This window comes from Ochotona princeps, chromosome 10 (assembly GCF_030435755.1).
Source record: "Ochotona princeps isolate mOchPri1 chromosome 10, mOchPri1.hap1, whole genome shotgun sequence".
Lineage (NCBI taxonomy): Eukaryota > Metazoa > Chordata > Mammalia > Lagomorpha > Ochotonidae > Ochotona > Ochotona princeps.
The window spans coordinates 18,160,839-18,180,508 of record NC_080841.1 but is presented as its reverse complement, the minus strand read 5'-3'; the positions used below and the strand labels follow the sequence as shown (position 1 = coordinate 18,180,508).

At 52.0% G+C, this 19,670-nt stretch overlaps 1 protein-coding gene across 2 annotated transcripts in view; it reads left to right on the top strand.

Annotated features, from left to right (window-relative positions):
• Nucleotides 1-19,670, top strand: part of PLXNA2 (plexin A2) — a 191,052-nt gene that overhangs the window by 88,632 nt on the left and 82,750 nt on the right. For both annotated transcript variants that reach the window (XR_009246159.1, XM_004578685.3), the window contains one exon: nucleotides 3,130-3,264. Coding sequence is in view for 1 of the 2 variants with exons in the window: in XM_004578685.3 (XP_004578742.2) it covers nucleotides 3,130-3,264 (135 nt within the window). In the remaining variant the exon portion in view is untranslated. The remainder of the gene's footprint in view (nucleotides 1-3,129; nucleotides 3,265-19,670) is intronic.

The following is a 19,670-nucleotide window of genomic DNA, read 5'->3' as shown; positions in this document are numbered from 1 at the left end:
GAGAAGAGCTGTTACTTTGTGGGACTGGCTTTTAAAATCCCAGTCTTGTTTAGGGACTCCCCTAATGGTCTGCTCACCACTGGCTGTCCTATGCCCAGGCAACGTTGAAACTCAAGACTTTCCATCTAAAACAGAAATAACAAGATGCATGGGCTCGCCCTACAACCGGGCCCTTCTCCTACAGCCCACCCAGGACATTTCCTCCCTGGGCCAGCTATGTTCTTCTGGACATATGCCCCAGATCTGGATTGAGTCCCAGTACCCCAGTGGCTGGTGCCTGTGAGGAAGGGTTCTCAAGCCCTGGCAGATGTGGCTGCCCTATAAGCCTGGGACTCTCCTGAGGCAGAGGCTGAGCACATTGCTTCTTCCGATGGTTCAGGGAGGAAAACTGAATCCCAGAGAGACCACTGCCTTAAAAAATGTGCGCCTGCGTGGATGTCAAGCCCAGGTACAAGAAGTCCTGGATGTTAGGCTCCCAGCCCTCTCCTTTGTCCACACTGAAGTGGGGTTGGGTCTGGGGGAGGGAGACTGGTTTTTGTGCTTGCTGCCTGCCTGCCAGCCCCCAGCACACCTCATACCTGTGCCCCCGTTTTCCATTTCTCTGACCTCCCGTGGGTATCCTTACAGATTCTTCCACATGTATGACAGAGAGCATGGCAGGGAGTGGGAGGGTCAGACCCGTCTCCCTGGGGATTTAGACCGAATGAACTTAGGACAGCTTCATTCGGGTTCAGTGCCAGCAGCAACACCGTCTGTTCTGGACTGGTTTGAGCTCTGGTGTTTGAGAGTCGTGTAGACTCGATGCTGGCTTCTCCTACATTATTGAAAGATTGGGGTTCCCAGCAGGGAACTAAAAAATCTTTCTGATCAGAACCTTGAGTCATTTATAAGTTGATGGTTGGCATTGGGCCTCACTGGATACAGCTGAGTGTGTGATGACAAGTTATCTCTGATACAATGCCAGTGCTAATCTGGCCATGAGGACTGTCTCATCCCAGGGGACCCCAGTGAGAGAGCAGCACCTGTGGCATTCTTCTTTCTTCTGTTTTTGTGTCCAGGCCCTGGCTGGGGAGCCAAGCAAGTGTCCAGACCTATGACAGGTGACTGCTGTAGCTGGCACAGGGCAACCCGGCTAAGTTAGAAAATTGTGGGGGCCAGACTTGAGGGAGGACTGGGTCTCAGCTTCTGAGGAAGCCAGCACTTTGAACAAACCCTGATCCACTGTCCCTGCCTCTGAGGTCTATGCACGAAAGCCTATGCCAGTGGGAAGCCAAGAACCAGAGGGTCCCACTCCACCATGGGTCCATGGTCTGCAGGTGTATACCACACCTTGTCTTCAAGCATGTAAGCTCCAATAGTAGAGGAGAAGGAGCCGGACTCGGCCATCACGCCCCAGCTCTGCCCCTGTAGTGCTGCTGACCCTGCCCCAGTCAGCCAGTGTGAGCAGAAAATGCAGTTGTCACCCTGGCTTTCTTATATGCCAATTGTGGCACTGGGCATTGAGGCCAACCTTTGGTGTGAGTCTGTTGTGACCCCTCAACTTTGGGAATGCCCCAAAGTTGTGATGGGGAGAAACATGCAGGCAAGAGACAGGTGCACAGGAGAGAAGCAGGTGAAGCTTCACGCTCTAATCCTTGGCCCTCACTTCGTTCCAACACTGAAGAGCCCAGGGCACTCCATCTGCACGTTCATATTCATGCCTTCTTCACAGGCATTTCCCAGGCACTCCCTCTTTTCCATCACCAGTCGTGTTCCCAGCCCCATGCTGGTCCTCAGAGGCTTGTGGAAGAAACAGAAAACCTCACCCTGCCTTCAACATGCTGACGGGACTCAGGCCCATCTGAAGCAATTAGAGAACAGCTCGAGTAGGCAGTCAATATGTGTTTGCTGGGACATATACATTGAACAAATCAATTGATTATAATCCCAGGGCACGTGTCTGGTAGGAATAAAGGCATCCGCGTGGGAGCAATTAATGAGCCATTAAGGAAGTTGGGGAGGTTTCACAAAGGAGGTGGGGTAGAGTCAGGAGGGTGCTTAGATGGGCAGAGGCCGATGGAAACCAGCTGGGCTAGGAAGTATTGATCCACTCTCAGCTGCTGTGCTGGAGCAGGAAAGTGCAAGTGAAGCACAAACCAAGCCTCTCACCACCAACTTTCCGTGTGGCCTCAGGGACCGCTCCCATTAGCCTTTCAGTAATCCATACAAGACCAGCATAGATTCATCCTTCTCAAGCCCTTGTACCAGCAACATCCGCAGTCTCTGGGAGCTGGTCAGAAATGCACATACATTTTGGAGAATACCAGATGTGGATTGGAGAAACATTGGACTGCATTACTGCTTATTGGTCAATTTGCCTGGGAGGCTTTTAAACCCCAACACAGTAGCTAGGCCCATGCCCACAGAGATTCTGACAGAGGGATCTGGCTGTGGCATTCATCTTTTGTAATACTGCCAAGACAAGTCTGATGGGCAACCAGGACAGAGAAGGCCTGGGCAAGATGACATCCAAGTCCTTTCTGACTTATGTTTCTGGAATGGCCTTGGAGAGATGGAGCCAGCATGCTTGGCTCACCACATCTCACTGGTTGGATTTGCAGACAGCCAGGCCGTATTTGGCTCCGAGAAAGACTTTCCTGAGATCTGAAAAATCTTGAGTTGCTAGATTTCCAAGTTTTTGATGGCTTGTGGAATCGCCCGCCACCCACCCTAACACTGCACCTGCCTGAGAGGCAAGGATACTATAGACGGGTATTGACAGTGCCACCCCAGCCACAGAGAAGTGTGCAGCAGCACACGAGCTTGTCTGCACATCCCGCATCTCACTGCACTACAGATATATGTAAATGCACATGGGACTGGCAGATGGGGCTGTACAACATCATGCCTGAGAACTTCTGGGCACGTGTCAGTACCCCACCCTTGAAAATTGCAGGCTTGGGAAAAGCTTGGGAAAGCTTTTTTCTTGGTGAGAATGGGGCCATTGGAGGGAAGAGGGGCTGCTGTCTGTAGCATAGTGACCAGGGCCACGGAGAGCGTTGCCTGTAAGCTATCCCATCTCCTTCAAGGCAAGGAGCCCACAGGGAAGCCTGGGTACAGATGCTGAAGATAATCTCACTCCTCTTGCAGATTCGGGCTGACGGTCCACCCCATGGAGGGGTGCAGTACGAGATGGTCTCTGTGCTGAAGGACGGCAGTCCCATCCTCAGGGACATGGCCTTCTCCATTGACCAGCGCTACCTGTACGTCATGTCGGAGAGACAGGTGAGTGTGCGAACACCTGGCCCTCCTTTCCAGACTCCAAGAATCCAGCCATCACCTGTTAACTCCTACCCAGAAGCAGTTCCCTGTGACACATGTGAGCTCTGGGCTTGCTACACGGGGGTCCTGTGGAGGACAGAGCTTTTGCAGGGAGCTGGGGAGCAGCAGCCGGGGGGCCAGCCACTTCCCGGAGGCTTCTGTCTAGGCCACAGCCCCTGTCTCAGCAAGTGATGAACAACCCCGCAAGAACGGGCCAGACTGCACACAGCAGCTTGGTGTGATTAGGAGGGAGATTTACTGCTCTCGGGCCCACAGAGTCTGCTGCTCAAGGGAGCCAAGGAGGTGTAAATAATCCAGGCCTCCAGGCTGGGCCCACTCCTGGGAGAGACAGATCCAAGATAGGGCCCAGAAAGAGATAAAAATCTTGGCCCAAGTCTCAGGCTGGTGCAGGATAGAGGCTGGTCAGCTCTGGGAAGCTGAAACTTTGCTCACAGACACGAGCAGCCCTGCAGAATAGAATTTTGCTTTCGGCCAAGCAGGTCCTCCACGCGATCAGGGTGCCTTTGCTGGGAATGTGGGTGAGCCAAGGGCAGCAGGCCAAAGCACGCAGAGCTGTCATGAGAGAGGGAGGGGCAGTGAAGGGAGAGGATTCCTGTCCATGGAGGTCCAGAAAGTGAAGCGTTGAGCAGAGGCTGGCTCGTTGCGTTCACTCACTCGGTGGCTTAGCAGTTCCTCGGTGGCAGCGAGCAGGATGAGCAAGACCAAGGCTGACAGAGCAGGAAAAACTCATAGGTGTGTCCCAGCAGCCAAGGACACCGACTTGGCCTGGGGGACCAGCAAGCTTCTGCCAAGGGCCTCTCCATTGCTACCTCATCTTCAGAATATTCTCTAGGGACTCCTTCCCCCTTTCCAGAGTTCTCTCTGTTCCTTTCTTCCCAAATGTGAGGAATCTGAATGCAGGGATGAGTGGAAGGTGTGAAGAGGAAGAGGAGGACAGGCACACGATGGCATCACGGAAGCAGTGGTGCAGCTCCAACTGGAAAATTGCTTCTGGAGAGTGGATGACATAAATCATATGCTAATTGCATGCAAATTGCATCCAGCACCCCTTGAACTCACCTGTCTCACTCACCTTATTTCATGTGGCCCCTGTGGTTGAGGTCTAAACAGGTCCAGATGCGGACCTGGGGGAGCTGGAGGTGGTTTTGCTAGACCTAGAGTGCTTAAGAGTCTTAGAAATGAATAAGAGCCTATCATGCCGGTGAACTAGTCAGTAGACCTAAAAAAAATGACATATTAAGAAGGAACAATGTACTGGAAAAATATCAAATCAGTAAGACTTGGTCATGACCATTAAGTTGGTTACAATCTATGGAAGGAGAAAGACATGTACCAAGGCACATATATAACATCAGATTGGATTTTATAAACTATCTGCCTTTCCCCCCTATTTTTCTTTGTTTTAACACAAAGAAGTGTTTTTAAGCATTAAAAATGGTAACTGTTCAAAACATCCTACAAATTCAAGTACTACATTGAAGAGCAGCAAGTCATCAGCGCTCCCAACCCCAAATGTAGCACGTGAGCACTTGCTGAATTTCATTCTGGATACTTACACAGGAATACACATGGCTAGAAGGGTGGGTGGAAGATGGCAACCCATACAGGTGGATAAAAGATGCTCTGAGGGATTGCAGAAATCCATGCGTTGAAGGCCGTTTTCACGAGATACCTATGTATGGCTGAGGACCAAGCAGGTGTCTGGAAGAAGGAGCTCACTCTTAGATTCTCTGAGGCCAGTGACGTGGCCAGGAAGAAGCAACAAATGGAAGTGAGCAGTGAGACAACTGTGGGACTGAAAAGGTGCAGAGAAGCCTCTTGAAAGCTTGTTGAAAATGTAGCCAAAGGGTAGGAACTAGGTCAGGGTTGGAGGCTGCGGAGTAGTCTTCAGGGACCACATTGACCTCATGAGTCCACATGGGATGCCACCTTGCCCAGGCCCAGCCAAGTGGCCATGGAGCTTGTGTAAGAGCATTCTCACCTTCATTCTCAGCCTCTGCCTCAGGGGCTCACTTGTTGCAATCTGCGCCAGAGAGAAGGGCTGCGTAGTCGCTGGTTGCCAAGAGCAGACCTGGAGAGAAATTTAAATCAACATCTCAGGGCCGGCCCTGCTCCCTGAGGTGTTTGTAGGGGAAGCTCCGTGCCCCAGGAGGAGTCTAAGGGGACATGTGGTGTCACCCAGAGAGCCGCAAACTGTGGAAGAGGGGAGCCAGGTGACTTCCAGCGGCTGTGCCGGGAAGGAGGGTGGGAAGCAGCTCAGGGGCCCGACTTCAAGCATGGGTATACACAGACAGCTCGAGCCCTTGAAGCCAGCAGTGTACTGGGAGAGCAGAACGATGGATGTCCTGTGTCCCGGTCCAGCTGCTGCGAGTGTGCCACTCTCACAGCTGCACTTCTCCTATGTAAGATACAGGTGTCGCGTTGGAGAAGGGGGGACTCCAGAAGGTTCTTGGAGAATGGAATTGGGAGATAAGTTTAGTTAGGTGTGAGAAATCTTGGTATCTGTGCATAGGCTTTTTTGTTTTGTTTTGTTTTTTCATAAAAAGCACTTACGTGGACCTCTGGAAGAACTTACAGCAGCATTCTGCCTGAAGGCCAAGCTGTGCCTTGGAGCCCATCTCTTGCTTTTTAACCTTTGACACTTTCATTTATTTCTTTTGTGTGAGAGAAGGGAAGAGCTCCTCCATCTACAGCTTCACTCTAGAAAGTAAGTGGAGCTCATGTCACCTTTCTGCAGCCTGGTGACCTGGAAACGCGTGCCCTGAACCCTGTGCTCTCACAAGGTCAGGGCGAGATTCAAGGGTTCTGGGACTGGAGCTCCTCTTTCTGTAGAAGACAGCAGCTGCAGCACAAAGAAATGGGCTTGAGGTTAGAACCGTGAGAACTCCCTAAAGGAGGGATTCCTGGAGCCGGTGGGCTGCCTCTCCCCCAAGGGCGAGCTCTGCAGGGTGCCAGAATGCTGGTTTTGCTCCAGTTACATACTGTGCTGCTTTGAGGCAGTGTTAGCCCCAAATACTGTTACTAGAACAAAATTCCTGAGGCTGAAGGAGAAAGGAGAGGAGCTGGAAGGTCCAAGAGCATGGCTCAGGTCTGGGAAGGGCCCCTGGCTGCATCAGGTCATGGTGGAAGGCATCACGGAGGGAGCCTACATGCAGGGAGACTGCATGGTGAGATGCCCAAGAGGCTAGGCAGTGGTCAGACTCACTCTTCCCGAACAATCCTCTCTGGAGCAACCAACAAGGATTCTAGACCAGCTCCTTCCAAGGGCAGTAACCCGAGACCTAAGTGTTTCTCACTTGGTCTCACATCTTAAAGGTCTCCCCTCTTCCCAAGTGCCGTGCAGGGATCTAAGGTCTCAGGATGTGCGCCTTTGGGGACACATGCACGCAAGCTTCAAACCAGGGTAGGCAATGAGTAAAGATGGGAAGGTTCTTTCAGCTCTCTCGTAAGAACTTGTAAGACCTCATGGGAATGGACTTTCCTGTTACTCCGTGGGGCAGCACATCACTGGGTAGCTTAGTCTCATCCCCACCTTTGCCTGGCCTCTGCCCTTGCCTCTCTGTACTGGACCCTCCCCCAAACACATGGCATCCATTGTATCCTCTGGGCTTTGTGATAATAGCACCAGGTCCCTGGTCTCATGTTCTGCCCAGAGTGGTTTTCATCTCCCCACAGAGCTAGAAAAATCTAATATAACATCTCTCTCTCTCTCTCTCTCTCTCAATCTTTCTATCAATTAGATGTAATTAAGAAATGGGACTAGTTAGGAGTGTTGGATCATTAGTGCCACTGCCGAACAAGTCAATGTTAATGTAGTGTTAATAGAGCTACAACCGGCCAGTCCCAGGGGACCCCTGCGAAGTGATTCCCCAATCCCGTTAATTGCCCAGGTGCTCCACTGCGAGACTGCCTCGCCCGTCCCTAGAAAGCACATCCCAACGTCACCCACAGCAGATCCACAGATGTTGCAAGTATGACTGCAAGTTACCATGACACACTCAGAGTCTAATGGAAGCCAGACGGCGGCAAGTCCAGGGAAAATCAGGCCATGGGCCAAGTGTAAAACCAAGCACCAAGATGAAAAGAAACTTGAGAGCCCCAATTTCCACCCAACTTGTCAGGCCGGCCACTCCCAGAAAGGGAATACAGGCTCAGGACCGAGTGTGGAGGGGAAAGGAGTATAGGGAGGGAAGCAATTATTCTATTTTATACTTTAATTAGTTTGAATTAGCAGTGGGAATAGAGGCATAAAATGATCCAGCGAAGGGTGAAATGGGAAGAGGGAGCCGCAGTGGAGAATGGCTCTGTGCAGGTGGAGCAGAGCCTCCGGAGCTGCCGGGAGGCTGAGGCTGGCAGCGTGTGTTCACAGCAGGTGGGGTGTATGGGATTCTACTGGTCCTGTCAAGGCCCCACAGGAACCAGAGTACACAGCTGTTCAGAGCTTGGGCTCAGGGGGTTCAGCCCACCCACCAGTCTGGAGCCTCCGCCACTGGGTGTGTGGCTATAAGAAAGTTACTTAATCTCAGTTTCTTCTTCTGTGTTATGGGCCCGTGTACAGTAACTACAGGTTGAGAGGGCAGTGCACACACAGGACCTACTGCTGCATCTGGCATACAGTCGGTGTTTTCAGTAAGTGCTCAGAGCATCGTTAGCACTTGCTGCAGCCTCAGGAAAGTCTAGCAATATTTCCACTCTCCATTACGATGGGGAATGAGTTCCCAGGCTCAGGGAAGAGTTCCCGACCTTCCATTCCTGCTGCTCCCTCCCCCAGGGAGACCTGAGCAGCCCCTGGCCAAGCTGAATGACAGTACTGGGTCTGAGTCGCTCAGGATCTGGTATTTATTTTTAAAATCCAGGAATGTGCCCAGCAGACTAAACAGTCCCAGTCCGCCCCCCGCCCCAGGGCACACATGTGAGACGCTGGGGGTCAGAGCAGGAGGCATCCACAGAGAGGAGGGAGAAGGCTTTGACCTTGGCTCTCCCTGCTGCCCCAGCCCACCTGCATGTGTGGACCGCTAGACCAGAAAGGGACTACCCAGGGAACTTTTCATTTGTGGCCTTCCCAGAGAAGTCACCACGTCTCAGGCTCAGTGCAAAGGGGGATGCTGTCACCCTGCAGGCAGTACACACTTAGTATCCAGTTCTGAGTGCTAGCAGATGACACACCCAGTGCTCATTTATCAGTGTGCAACACACCAGCCTACACTTGAGGGTGTAAAGCAGTGTACTACACACACTCACAGATTGTGTGAATCTGGAGTTCAGTTACGCTAGAGGTGTCCTGCCATGTCCACAGCCTCTGCTCAGCTAACACTAGGGGCTAGGATCATCTAGAAGCTTCTCTTCCCTCCTCTAAAATCAAGCAGAGGACCATGGGCAGGGACCAGCTGTTGCCCAGAGCGCCTATGACAAATCCCTTCTGAGTGGTTTGAGCTTCTCTGTGGCCTAGTGGCCCCCAGGAGAGTTGAACTTGAGCACAAGGCTCAGGCTTCCAATTTCAAGCTGGAAGCTGCAGTGCCTCTCTATGACCTGGCCTTTGAAGCTACAGTCCCTGGTGTTCCTTCGTGCCTCTCCATTGCACTGTTGCCCATCCGTCTCTCCAGTGACTCCCCATGCGTGTTGGCCAAGAATGTCCTGGAAGAGACCAGGCTCTGAAAAGGTGGGTGTGTAAAAGTTGGGTCTCCTGAGCCTTAAAGCCAGCGAGGACCTCAGACAACTTGGTGGGGTTTCAGGTGGGAAATCTGTGGTTCAGAGGTATCCCATGTACCTGTTGGCATCAGGTGGCCCTGCCCCAGGGTCTGCAGACCTGGACTGATGGCCGAGAATGCACTGGAGCATGCTGTTTGTTGACTTACTGCAACCTGTGAGAGGCCTGAGGGAGGCACCCAATGAATACCTGTGAGCTCCGAGTGTGACTCTGGTGGGCCTTTGTGGGGGACTTGTGAGGGGTGAGAGCCATGCCCTGGAGACTGTCGCAGCAGACAACCCCTGCTTGGGGTACGGGAGGCTGTCACCGACCCTGTCCTCGACCATCTAAGGGGTACAGAACAGGGAGGACCTGGGTCTGGAGTGGTCAGAAGCAGCCATGGTTCCAAAAGCTGCCCTTCCCTGGAGACCTTCGATGTAGGTGGGCCTCCCTTCCCCTCCAGCAGCCACCTGCTTGGTTGCCAGACCCTGTGTCCGGATGGAGGCTGCAGCCATGTCCCGTGGCCTCCCCAGAGAACTAGATTTGGTTTCCTTGACTGGGAGGAGACCCTATCCACCTCTCACCCGGATCTAGGGCCCAAAGCAAGATCCCTCTTCAAAGGGACTTCTGTGATGCCAGCATTAGTCAGTCTTCATTTATACCCAGACAGAACTACTAAACTGCCGAGTCCAGGAGGCATTGCCTTGGTGAAGGGAAGGAAGACACGTGGGACTCACACTTGCAGAGGTCCCCTGCCCATTTATTTAGACGTCTCAGGCTGGTATTTTGATCGTGTGTATTTGTTTAGTCCGAGCATGCCAAGGTGTGTTTTTACAAGGCTGACTGAGTCCCAGTAACAGGAGACCTCCCTCTGCTTGAACCAGGGGGCCTTGGCCAAGTCACAGAAGAGGAGGAGGGGGGAGTCTGAGGGGGCAGGGCAGACAGTGGAGCCTGAAGAACCTGCGGTGGAGGAGGGTAGGGAGAATTACAGAGTTGGAGGATTAGGGAAGTGAGGATAAGCGAATTGCTGGGCTTTTGTTTTAGAATGTGTCACTTTCAATCCCAGCCTGCCAAGCACACGTGTTTCTGGTTAAGAGCGCAGGACCCCAGTGTGGCCAGGAGCTGAGCACTCACGTGGGAGCCATTCCCACAGGAAGGGCTGCACCCTGCTGCCGGGCAGGATGGGGGAGTGGGGGTTGAGCAGGCACAGGGAGCAGGACTGGAACCGAAACTGGGTTTCTCATTTCCCACTTTTCAAACACCAAGGAAGACAGAGCCTGAAACAGAGCCGATTCCCTGGCTATTAATATTCACATCGGAGCGTTTTCTTTTTTTAATAAACATTTTCACATGCGGGAAAGGACATGCAAACCCACCCTATTAATCAGACGCTTGGCTTGCTGTGTTTAAAGGAGAAAATGCCAGGTCTTCTTTCAAACTCCTTGAGTTTGCAAAGAAATGATTGAATACAACAACTAGGTTACAGTGACAGAAACCCTCATTTCTCTAAGTAGGCAGGGTGGCCGGAGACTGCCCCTCCCCCTGCCCAGCCCTTAGCAGAGGCATGCATGATGCCTTTTCTAGACAGGCCCTGCAGGAGACCACCTCTGTGACTGAGGGGGTGGGATCCAGCGGATCTCAGACCCAGAAGGATCCGTGCCCTCCTCCACCCCATGAGAGGGGAGGAAATCAAAGCCCAGAAGACCTTGTCACTTGCAAGTGAATTACCAGGGGAACCAGATTCCTCACCATGAACCTGGTCTAGCCCTATACTCTTCCAACTTTGACAACAGACAAAAAGCTAGTTTTTTACCCAGTCCAGGCAGAATATTAGTTGGGTTTAAAAACTTTTAATTATTAAGAAAACAATTTAAACAGACTAGGCCCAGGAGAGTCCCTGAAGACATTCCCAAGGGTCAAATTAAAATAGATTCATTTGCATATCATTAACATACACAGACGCATTCATGGAACAGACTGTTAAGTGTCTACCATGTATAATGCATAGCGCTGTCCACTGACAAGTCATTTGCATATGCAGATAGAGATGGGAAGTCTTCCTAAGTAGCATTCCAGTCAAGAGATCCTTGTTCATCAGGCTGCCCTGCAAACAGGGATCTTCTTGGGCTCTCTGCCTCTTTCCCACTCAACAACAGCACTAGGAAGTGAGCTATGGTGCAGAGACACATAAAATGGGCGCTCTGCCTTCAGTGCACTGGCCTTTTCAAGGGAGAGTCCAGCAGATGTGTGAAGGACAGCGAAGGTGAGCTGTGCCAGAGAAGAGATGAATGTGATCAGCTCCCGGCTTCCAGGAAAGGACCCGTCTCCATCCACGCCAGGCATGGGGTCACCCAGACAGAGGCCCACACTCTCCTTCACCCAGAGCCACCGGAGCCTCAGGGTGGTGAGCACCCCTGGACTTCACAGAAATCACAGATCTCATTGGAGCAGGCTCTGGGAATGGGGGGGGGGGTGGGTCCCAGGCCCCAAGAGGAACAGCAGAGGGTGATCCACTGTGAGCCCAGGTTCCAGCCTCACTGCCGACAGGAGTCCCAGATCCACCACTTACTCCTGCACGTCTCTGGTCAAGTTCAGCTGTCAGTTCTCAGTTACTTCATCTGTAAAGTGGGTGTAATTACGACATCTCCTTAACTTTAATTAAGTTGATTAAGTGAGTTAACGCAGGACATAAAAAGCTCTCTATGAAAACACGCTTGGCCCATGTCACCAACTTCATCAAGGCAAGCAGTGGTGGTTATTGTTGTGTCGTTGTGCCCCATCCCCTCCCACCAGGCCATCCCTGCAGGTCATGCTCTGGCCACACCCGAAAAAGAAACTATGCCACCCTCATGAAAACAGTGTTTTCCTTCATTTAATTTGCAAACATGACCTCAGCTAGCCCCAGAAGATACATGTTTGGGCTCCTGGACTGTTTCAGAGATAAGAGTACAATTCAATCTGGCTAAGTCATGTGCCAGGGCCACCAAGGACCCCCAGGGCTCAGCCTCTGTCCCACCCTTCGGAAGCCAGGTCCACCCCCATGGCAACCTGAGGCTCATGGAGACAGCGCCCCCTGGCTGCTGTTCAGCTGCAGACAGTGTCTGCCTGGCCTGCAGGTCCCCTCCTGGCTGCAAACAGCAGAGAGCAGTGACTCAGGCCCTGATGCTTTCCAAGGTGATGGAGGCAAGCAGGGGTGTTGTTTGGTTCTTTACAACAAGTCAAGGAGAGCAGCGTGCCCAGGCTCTGCATGCACAGAGAGCAGGTGCTCTGAGGTATGTGGACTAAGAGAGAAGCCCCCTTGTCAGGGGTCCAAGCATGTTCTCTCTTCCTTACAGCAGCCTGGAAAGAAATAGACTCCTTCCCTGCCCCCCATTGGACACCTAAGGGAGTCAGGACACAGCAAGGTTGAGTGACATGGGCAAGGTCTTCAGAGTCCAGGGTGAGGTCAGCTCTGGAAGGGGGGAACCCTATCCTCCCCGCACCTCCAGGACAGCCCCTTTCGGGGACCCCAGCAGAGAGGTCGTGGTTCCCCTCTGGTCTCCAGGTGCAGGACACAGGGCAGGTGTCTGTTTTAGAAGCTGATTCAGTCCTGTGGTGTGATTCCAGGTATGAACTCAGTAAAGCCAGGCCGGTTCAGTCTCAGGACCTAAGGAGGGACTCTGGAGTTCCGGATGGCACCCCATATTTGCCATCCTGAGTCTACCCCAGTCAGTCATAAGGCAGGAGTGGTGATGCCCAGAGCTGTGCAACCTGCTCTCTAGTGCCCATCCGGACCTCTCCCACCGCATTCCCCATGCTGAATTTCAGTAACTGAATGTGTTTTATTTAGACCATAACATTTAGCGCCCCTTTGGCGTTCCAATTAGGCTTCAATCAGATGAGAGTCTGGTCCATATAAAATATGGCAACATCAGGGGGACTATCAGAGAAAGGTTATTCATGCTCGCTGGCCGTGAGGGATAGAGAGGCAGCTTTGGGAGTCAGGGGAGGGGGCAGGGAGGAAAGGGGACCTAGGGAATCCTTACAAAAAAGCATAAAGTGCTGGTATCAACCCCAGAGGGAGAAGGGGCACAGGGCCAGCCGACTAGGCTCCTGGGCACTCCAGGGGAGGGTGTCCATGGCTTAGGCATGGAACAATCCTCTCAAGCTTGTGGTCTGCAGTGGTCCTGTGAGCACAGGGTTCCTATGCGAAGGGAATCTGCAGGGTGCATTTCTCCAGCGTAAGCCCCGTGATCTCGGCCAGAGAGACCAGCTGGCATAGACACACACATCAGACTTTTCCTTCCCGCGCCTGAGCCTGACCAGCAGCTCGCATGTGCTGCCTGTCAATCAGATGAGGTTTCTCCTGGGGCTGAGCTGCTGTCTGACCTTAAGAATCAAACTTGGAGTTGGCAGAAAGAGATGGAAGGATGCAGGAGTGATGGAGAACACCCGGGAGTGGGCTGTTTGGAGTCTGCCTTTGGGACGCTCCCAAACCGGCTCGACAGTGTAATGCAGTGCAGGCCAATTGGAGCCTCTGTCTCCCCTTTGGACATGCATGCTGGCAATGTTGGCGTACTCCTTCCAGCTATGAACATGGAACCAAGGCTGAGTGCACAGTGCTTGGAAGCTTCCCCGGGTCCGCATGTGCATGTACATGTACTTGTGTGTGTGTTGGGGGGCTGGCTGACATCCGACATTCCAATGCAGTAGATAAGCCTCACTAGCCACAGCACCACATGTCCCCTCCATGCCCCTGATCCTCCTGGCTTGTGCTGCTTTCAGGGCCCAGCAGGGCTGAGTTTTGCTTCTCGGCCCTTGGATCTTCCTGTAGCTGGCCCAGTTCGGGGACCCCAGGGTCTGCACCCTCAGGAAGCAGGAGGCAGGAGCTGTAACCAGGGATTGAACCCATTTCATCACTTACAGGCCCAGCGGTTCAGTTCCCTAAGCCTTTGCCATTCTGCGTCTGGTAACCCTTCTCACCTCCCCTCCAGGTGATCCTCAGCCCCCACCTGTTAAAATAGGTTGGGGCTTGACATTTGCATCAGGTACAGGAAAAATTGGCTATGTCCATCGACTATTGGTGACTTAGCAAACAGTCTGGGTCGAACGCTGTCCTTCAAGTAATATCTAATGATGAGAAGGGGGAGGTGGCAGAGAGTCAGGCAGAAGGAAGACTGGAAAGTGGGAAAATGGGCAGGGAAGGGAAGGCAAAGGAGAGGGGGTGTCTGTGGGAAAGTGGTACCACAGGAGGGGATTCCATGCTGTATTTCCGTCTTCAGAGCCAATGACAGCTGCATTCAGGTCTGCCCTAACACCCTGATTCTTTTTTATTTTTCCCTACTTATGTATTCACAAGGCAGAGAGAAAGAGTTCCCACCTGCTAGTTCACTCCCCTCTCTAATGCCCATAGTGGCCAGGAGTGAGCTGGGCTGAAGCTGGGGCCAGAACCCCCCCCACAGGAACTCCTGACAGGTGGTAAGAACCCAGTGACCTGAGCCATCAGCTGCCCCCCAGGGTCTGCACCAGCAGGAAGCAGGAGGCAAGAGCTGTAGCCGGGGATTGAACCCACATCCTCTGATGTGGGACACCTATCACTCTTTCACATGGCTTGGCTTATCCTTGCTCAACCTGGGTTTTCTCTCCTGCAGATTAGGGAATTAGTCACAGACCCACCCAGTGGGATTGCTGGGAAGAAATAATAATAAATAACAAATCCCCATTAAATGCCTGGGCCAGAGCAAAGCCAAGCCCTGGGAAAGGGCTCAGGCTAAGTCCTGTGCTTCCTCCCTGCTCACTCCAGAGCCTTCTCTTCACACCTGGAGCCCCCACAGTGAACCCCGTGCTCATTTTTCACTCGTGAATCACCTGCCAGTTGCTCTCTGTCTTGGGAAACAAGACTAGGGAAGGAAACAGATAACGGGGCGGCTCATGTGCCAGTTGTCAGCTCCTGCCACCAGCTGAGCTCTCTGCTTCTCCGAGACGCCTGGAAAAAAATTGCGGTGACCTTTTATCTGAGCCTTGATCTCTACTCAGTTCTTGGCCCTGAGTCTCCTGCCCACTTCCAACATCGCCACCCAGCGAGCTCTGTGCCTCCCTGTCTCCATGAGCAGATTCCAAAAACATGGGGGAGCACACAGAGGGGGGCACCCAGGGAGAGTTCTTGTGGCCAAGGTTTTCCATGTCCCACCCTCTACTCCTCCTCCACTGAGGAGCTGCACTGAGACAGGCCAGCAAGCGACCACCTTGGTTACTCAAGCAGCCCTGACTTTGCCCTTGAAGTCTTACCAGGCATCTCCTCCTCCTCTCCATTTCCCCGGCCTCTACCACAGCCTGCACATGCCGCCCTAGCCAGCAGCTGGTTCTACTTTCCTCCAGCTCAGCCATGCATTCATCTGTAGCTCCGAGCCCGTCGAACTGAGGTGCGCAGTGGCAGGGAGGTGGCCGTTGAGACTGGTGACAATCGTCGTGGTGACAAGGAGACAAGGGACTAACAAGTGGGTGCTGACAGGAAGACAAGACCCAGGGGTCCCTGGGAGGCCAGGAATGAACCGGGCAGATGCAAACAGCGAGGTCTTGATTGGATGCAGGGGTTAGCATTGTAAATAACACATACGTGTGTGTGTGTGTGTGCAGGCCCACATATGTGAGTCATACCCAAATCTGTTTCTGGGAAAAATTAGCCAAAATTAAAAAAAGAAATTAGTGTGGCTTTCTGGCTTCCTTGTCTTCAGGCTGCCAGCCTTGGACTTGGCAATGCCTGCATCGCCTGTATCAGAGTCGGCAAGCCCTGCACCGCCCTCACATTGGGGGAACAGAGTTTTGAAAGCCTCTGGTGCGAGTCAGTGTCCTGCCTTCAGGCTCTCTTCTCAACCCTGGCTGTCAGCATCAATTTTCTTTGAGGAGTGATCTAACCTTCATTTATTCATTAACTCCTTTTCCCCTTAACTTCATTAGGTAAGATTTATAAAGGTGCTGGCTTGGAAAGGTCACCTGTCCCTGGGCCCAGGACACTGTGTGCCTGCATCTCTTCCCGGGAGCCTTCTTCTAGGAGTGCTACGGATGGATGTGGGGAGGTGAGGGCCAGAGCAAAAGCACAGCCCCAGCTCCCAGGAGGCAGGGCAGCCCGATCCTGGCCCCAGGTTACCGGCTCGTAGCCGGAACGCAGAATGGTGTGCTGGATGGGACAGGCTCTGGATCCTGGCCCTGCCCTGGCTAAGCAGTGACCTCTCCTAAGTTACCCAGTCTCACAGAGCATTCCCTTAGGTGGGCTGGCATGATGGTAGACTCTCCTTCACTGGGTTTTTGCAAGGACTAAGTAAGATGCTGTAAGTGGTAACTGAACACATTGCCCGGCACACAGCAGAGTCGCTGAAGCGTGAGAATGCAGTGAAGTAGTTGTGAGTGATGTTGGTGTGAGGTGTAGTGAAGTCACTCCCACATGTCCACCCCCACACACACACTTCAGTCCAGTAAGCAGGGATCTTGTGCAACTTCCCTCATGTATCCCAGCACTGACCACCCCCCATCTCCAGAGCCACAGGAAATGCTGAGGCTCTGGGATGCAGAGCCATGAAAAACCAAACCACTGAGTGGTGGCGGCGGTAAGCTTGCCTCCCCAAGGCTGGCATGTTTCTGTGGGAAGTCAGGCTCCGTGGGCTGTTGCTCTCCTTCCTGATCTGGCAACCCTCCCCATCTGGGCCCTCCCATGAGTCACTCACAGTTACAAGCCTTTTACTAAGACGGAGGGGCACCAGGCCCAGCCACCCACCAGCCTTCTCTAGAAGCCATCCTCACCCTGCAGAGCTGTCTGTCTCATGGCCAGTCTTCCAGAAAGGAGCGGAAGACACTGCAGACAAAACAAAAACAAAACAACCATAGAACAGCCACTTGCTGCCACCTGCACTTCACCCTTCTTCCCTGTGCCCCAGCAAAATCCACAGCCTGGTTCAGCTCTCTGAGTTTCTCTAACTTACACAAGTGAACCACAGAGCTGGCAAATATTTGGTGTCTTCCACCATTTGGCTCCAAGCTACCAGAGAGAACAGAAGCAGGTCGGTGCTTGCTGTATATCCAGAACTCAATCAGTGTCTGAGAAAATGACCCTACTAGGAACACACAGATGGCAGGTGAACCTGGTCTGTCAACCTAAGACTGTTGGACTTGAACGTGAGATTGACAAGCATTCATTTTAGTTTATCTAGTGTTCTTCAAGTTGGGACCTCTGGACATCAGCATGCAGATGCATGCTCCCAGCGCAAACTGGGTCATGCCCAGATGAATGGCAACAATTCTAGTTGCCTCATTCTTTCCAGAATCCTTTTCCCTCTCTTGAGATCACCTATTTGTCACTAGGACATAAATTCTGCTAGAGAGAGGGACTTCAGGTCTGACCAAATGTGACTGGTGTCTCTGTTATGTTGGGAGAAATAAGGACACTGAGCATTGGATGGGAGCATGGGGACTTGAGGAGACATGGGGACATCTGGATATGGCTGCAGGAGGCCTGGCGTGCGCCCCTGATCCTGGGGCAGTCTTCACTGGGAAGCTAGGCACTTCTGGTGCATTGTGTTCACCCATCTGTCCTCTTGCATTTAATGGGGTTCTGGGGACACCATTCACCAACCATGCCTCTTCCGAGCAGCAAGACGGAATTGCTGCTTTGTGTCACAATGTAGGGTCCAACACCAAAGGTTGTTGGATCTAGTTGTCACATTTGAAATGAATCTGGTTCTGGGACTCTCACTGTCTCCTTTAAGTGCTCCTACCCACTGAGGAGCCCAGAGGACAAGACCAGTTTTTACACCTGCATTTCTCTGCCTCCACTCAGGATCTGAGTTCTTCCCTAATCCTCCAGCTGTGGCTGTGGTTGCTGCCACCATGCCTGGCCTCCTCCAAGGACACCATGGGCTCGCTGTGCATAATTTCTTCCTGTAATCCCAGCTGAATAAATATTGATTATTTTTTTAAGGAAAGAAACTAAGTCTTGCCTGTATAGCAACTATGTTTTCTCAACCCTCTTTCTCTGGATTTACCTGAAGCATATGTCAGTGATATTTCTGAGTCTATATTTCATCAAGTTCCATGTCTTTACCTGTGGGCCTAGACTGGCATCTACCAGCCATAGTGCTGGGAGTTGTCTACACAGAGCATGGAGCCACACATGCAGTAGAGTCTGTAAATACTTTCTGTCTTGGGGCTCAATTGGGTGGAATAAATACTTTGTCATTCCTGTGTCTCTCAAGGTAGCTACCCTAAGGAATAGACACATCTCTCTTCAGCTATACAGCAAAAGTGATTGACACTGCCTGCATCCAGTGAACTGCCCAGGCCTTCCCTTCCAGCCTGTGAGCCCCTCCTACCTCAGAAAATGCCTTTGGCCCGGCAGCATTGCTGTCTGCTTTCACACACCCCAAGGCTCCAGTCTTAACACATAAAATCACTTCCAACATAAACAGTGACAGAGAACCATTAGCGGAGAGTCATCCTCATGCGTTGTAAAAATTGAGTTGGGAATTGTCACTTTTAAAGAGGTGAGAGGGAGACATATGGACAGAATACTGAGACATCCTTATTTGTCTCTTAACGTTAAATCTAAACCATAAAAACCACAGACAGGAGACGCTTCCATTTGGAACCTATTTTGCTTTTCCTTTCTTGGTGAGATGTGTGTGGAGGGTGCAAAAAGCCCACACTTGAAAACCTATCATTTCTCTGTGGTTTGATTTCCCCGATGGTGAAAATGAGAGAATCCAACTGCCGGAAATCTAAGTCCATAAGTAAAAGACTAACCTTCATTCGGTGGGATTTCTGGGGGTCAACAGTTGCGGTGTGTCCATTGTGAATGCTCAGTCGTGGCAGGGGCTAGTCAACTCTTTTCCTTTTTGCCTTTAAAGCAAGATATTCAAGAAGTTACTCACAAATGCTACACTGTAAATGAACCTGGAAACATTATGCCAAGTGAAAGAAGCCAGTCCCCAGGAACCACACAATTATATGGTTGCACTGATGGGACATGTCCCGAACAGGCAAATCCCTAGAGACCAGCCAGGATGACTGATGCTGTCCTGGGCTGCAGTGGTTGGGAGGATGGGAGCCACTGCTAACAGGGTGGAGTTTCTGTTGGAGGCACAAAAACATTCTGAGTTTGACCACGGTAATGGCTACACAAACCTGTGAATCTGCTGTCCGATTGCTCTAAAGAAGGTGATTTGTTTTGGCATGTGAGTGTATCTCAAGAAGTCTCTTATCTAAGAAAAGCTCAGGAGGGCTACACCATGACGCACTAGCTCTTCCACAGCTTCTCCCTCCCCTGGAGGGAGCACCATAGCAGCCACCACCCAGAGAAGGACCTGGATTCCATCAGTGGGTGGCATCCGAGCCATCTCACCCACGTTTTTCTTGCTGTGCCTTCTTCTCTGTGCCAGCCACCCTCCTGGGCCTGCCCCCCTCTCCTGGGCCTGCTATCTCTGTTCTCCCTGCTTTCAGTGAGCTGAGCCTATTTTCAGGAAGCTGGGAGGGGGAGGGGTTGGGGAATAAGAGCTGATGGTGAAAATGCACTGTAATGATAATAATAAATTGTTAGTAGTATCGTAAGTGACTAGCAGCTTTCCAGGACTTAATGTAATCCTCACACTATCCCTATCAGGAATAATCACCAGTAGTTCTCTGTTGAAGGAACTGA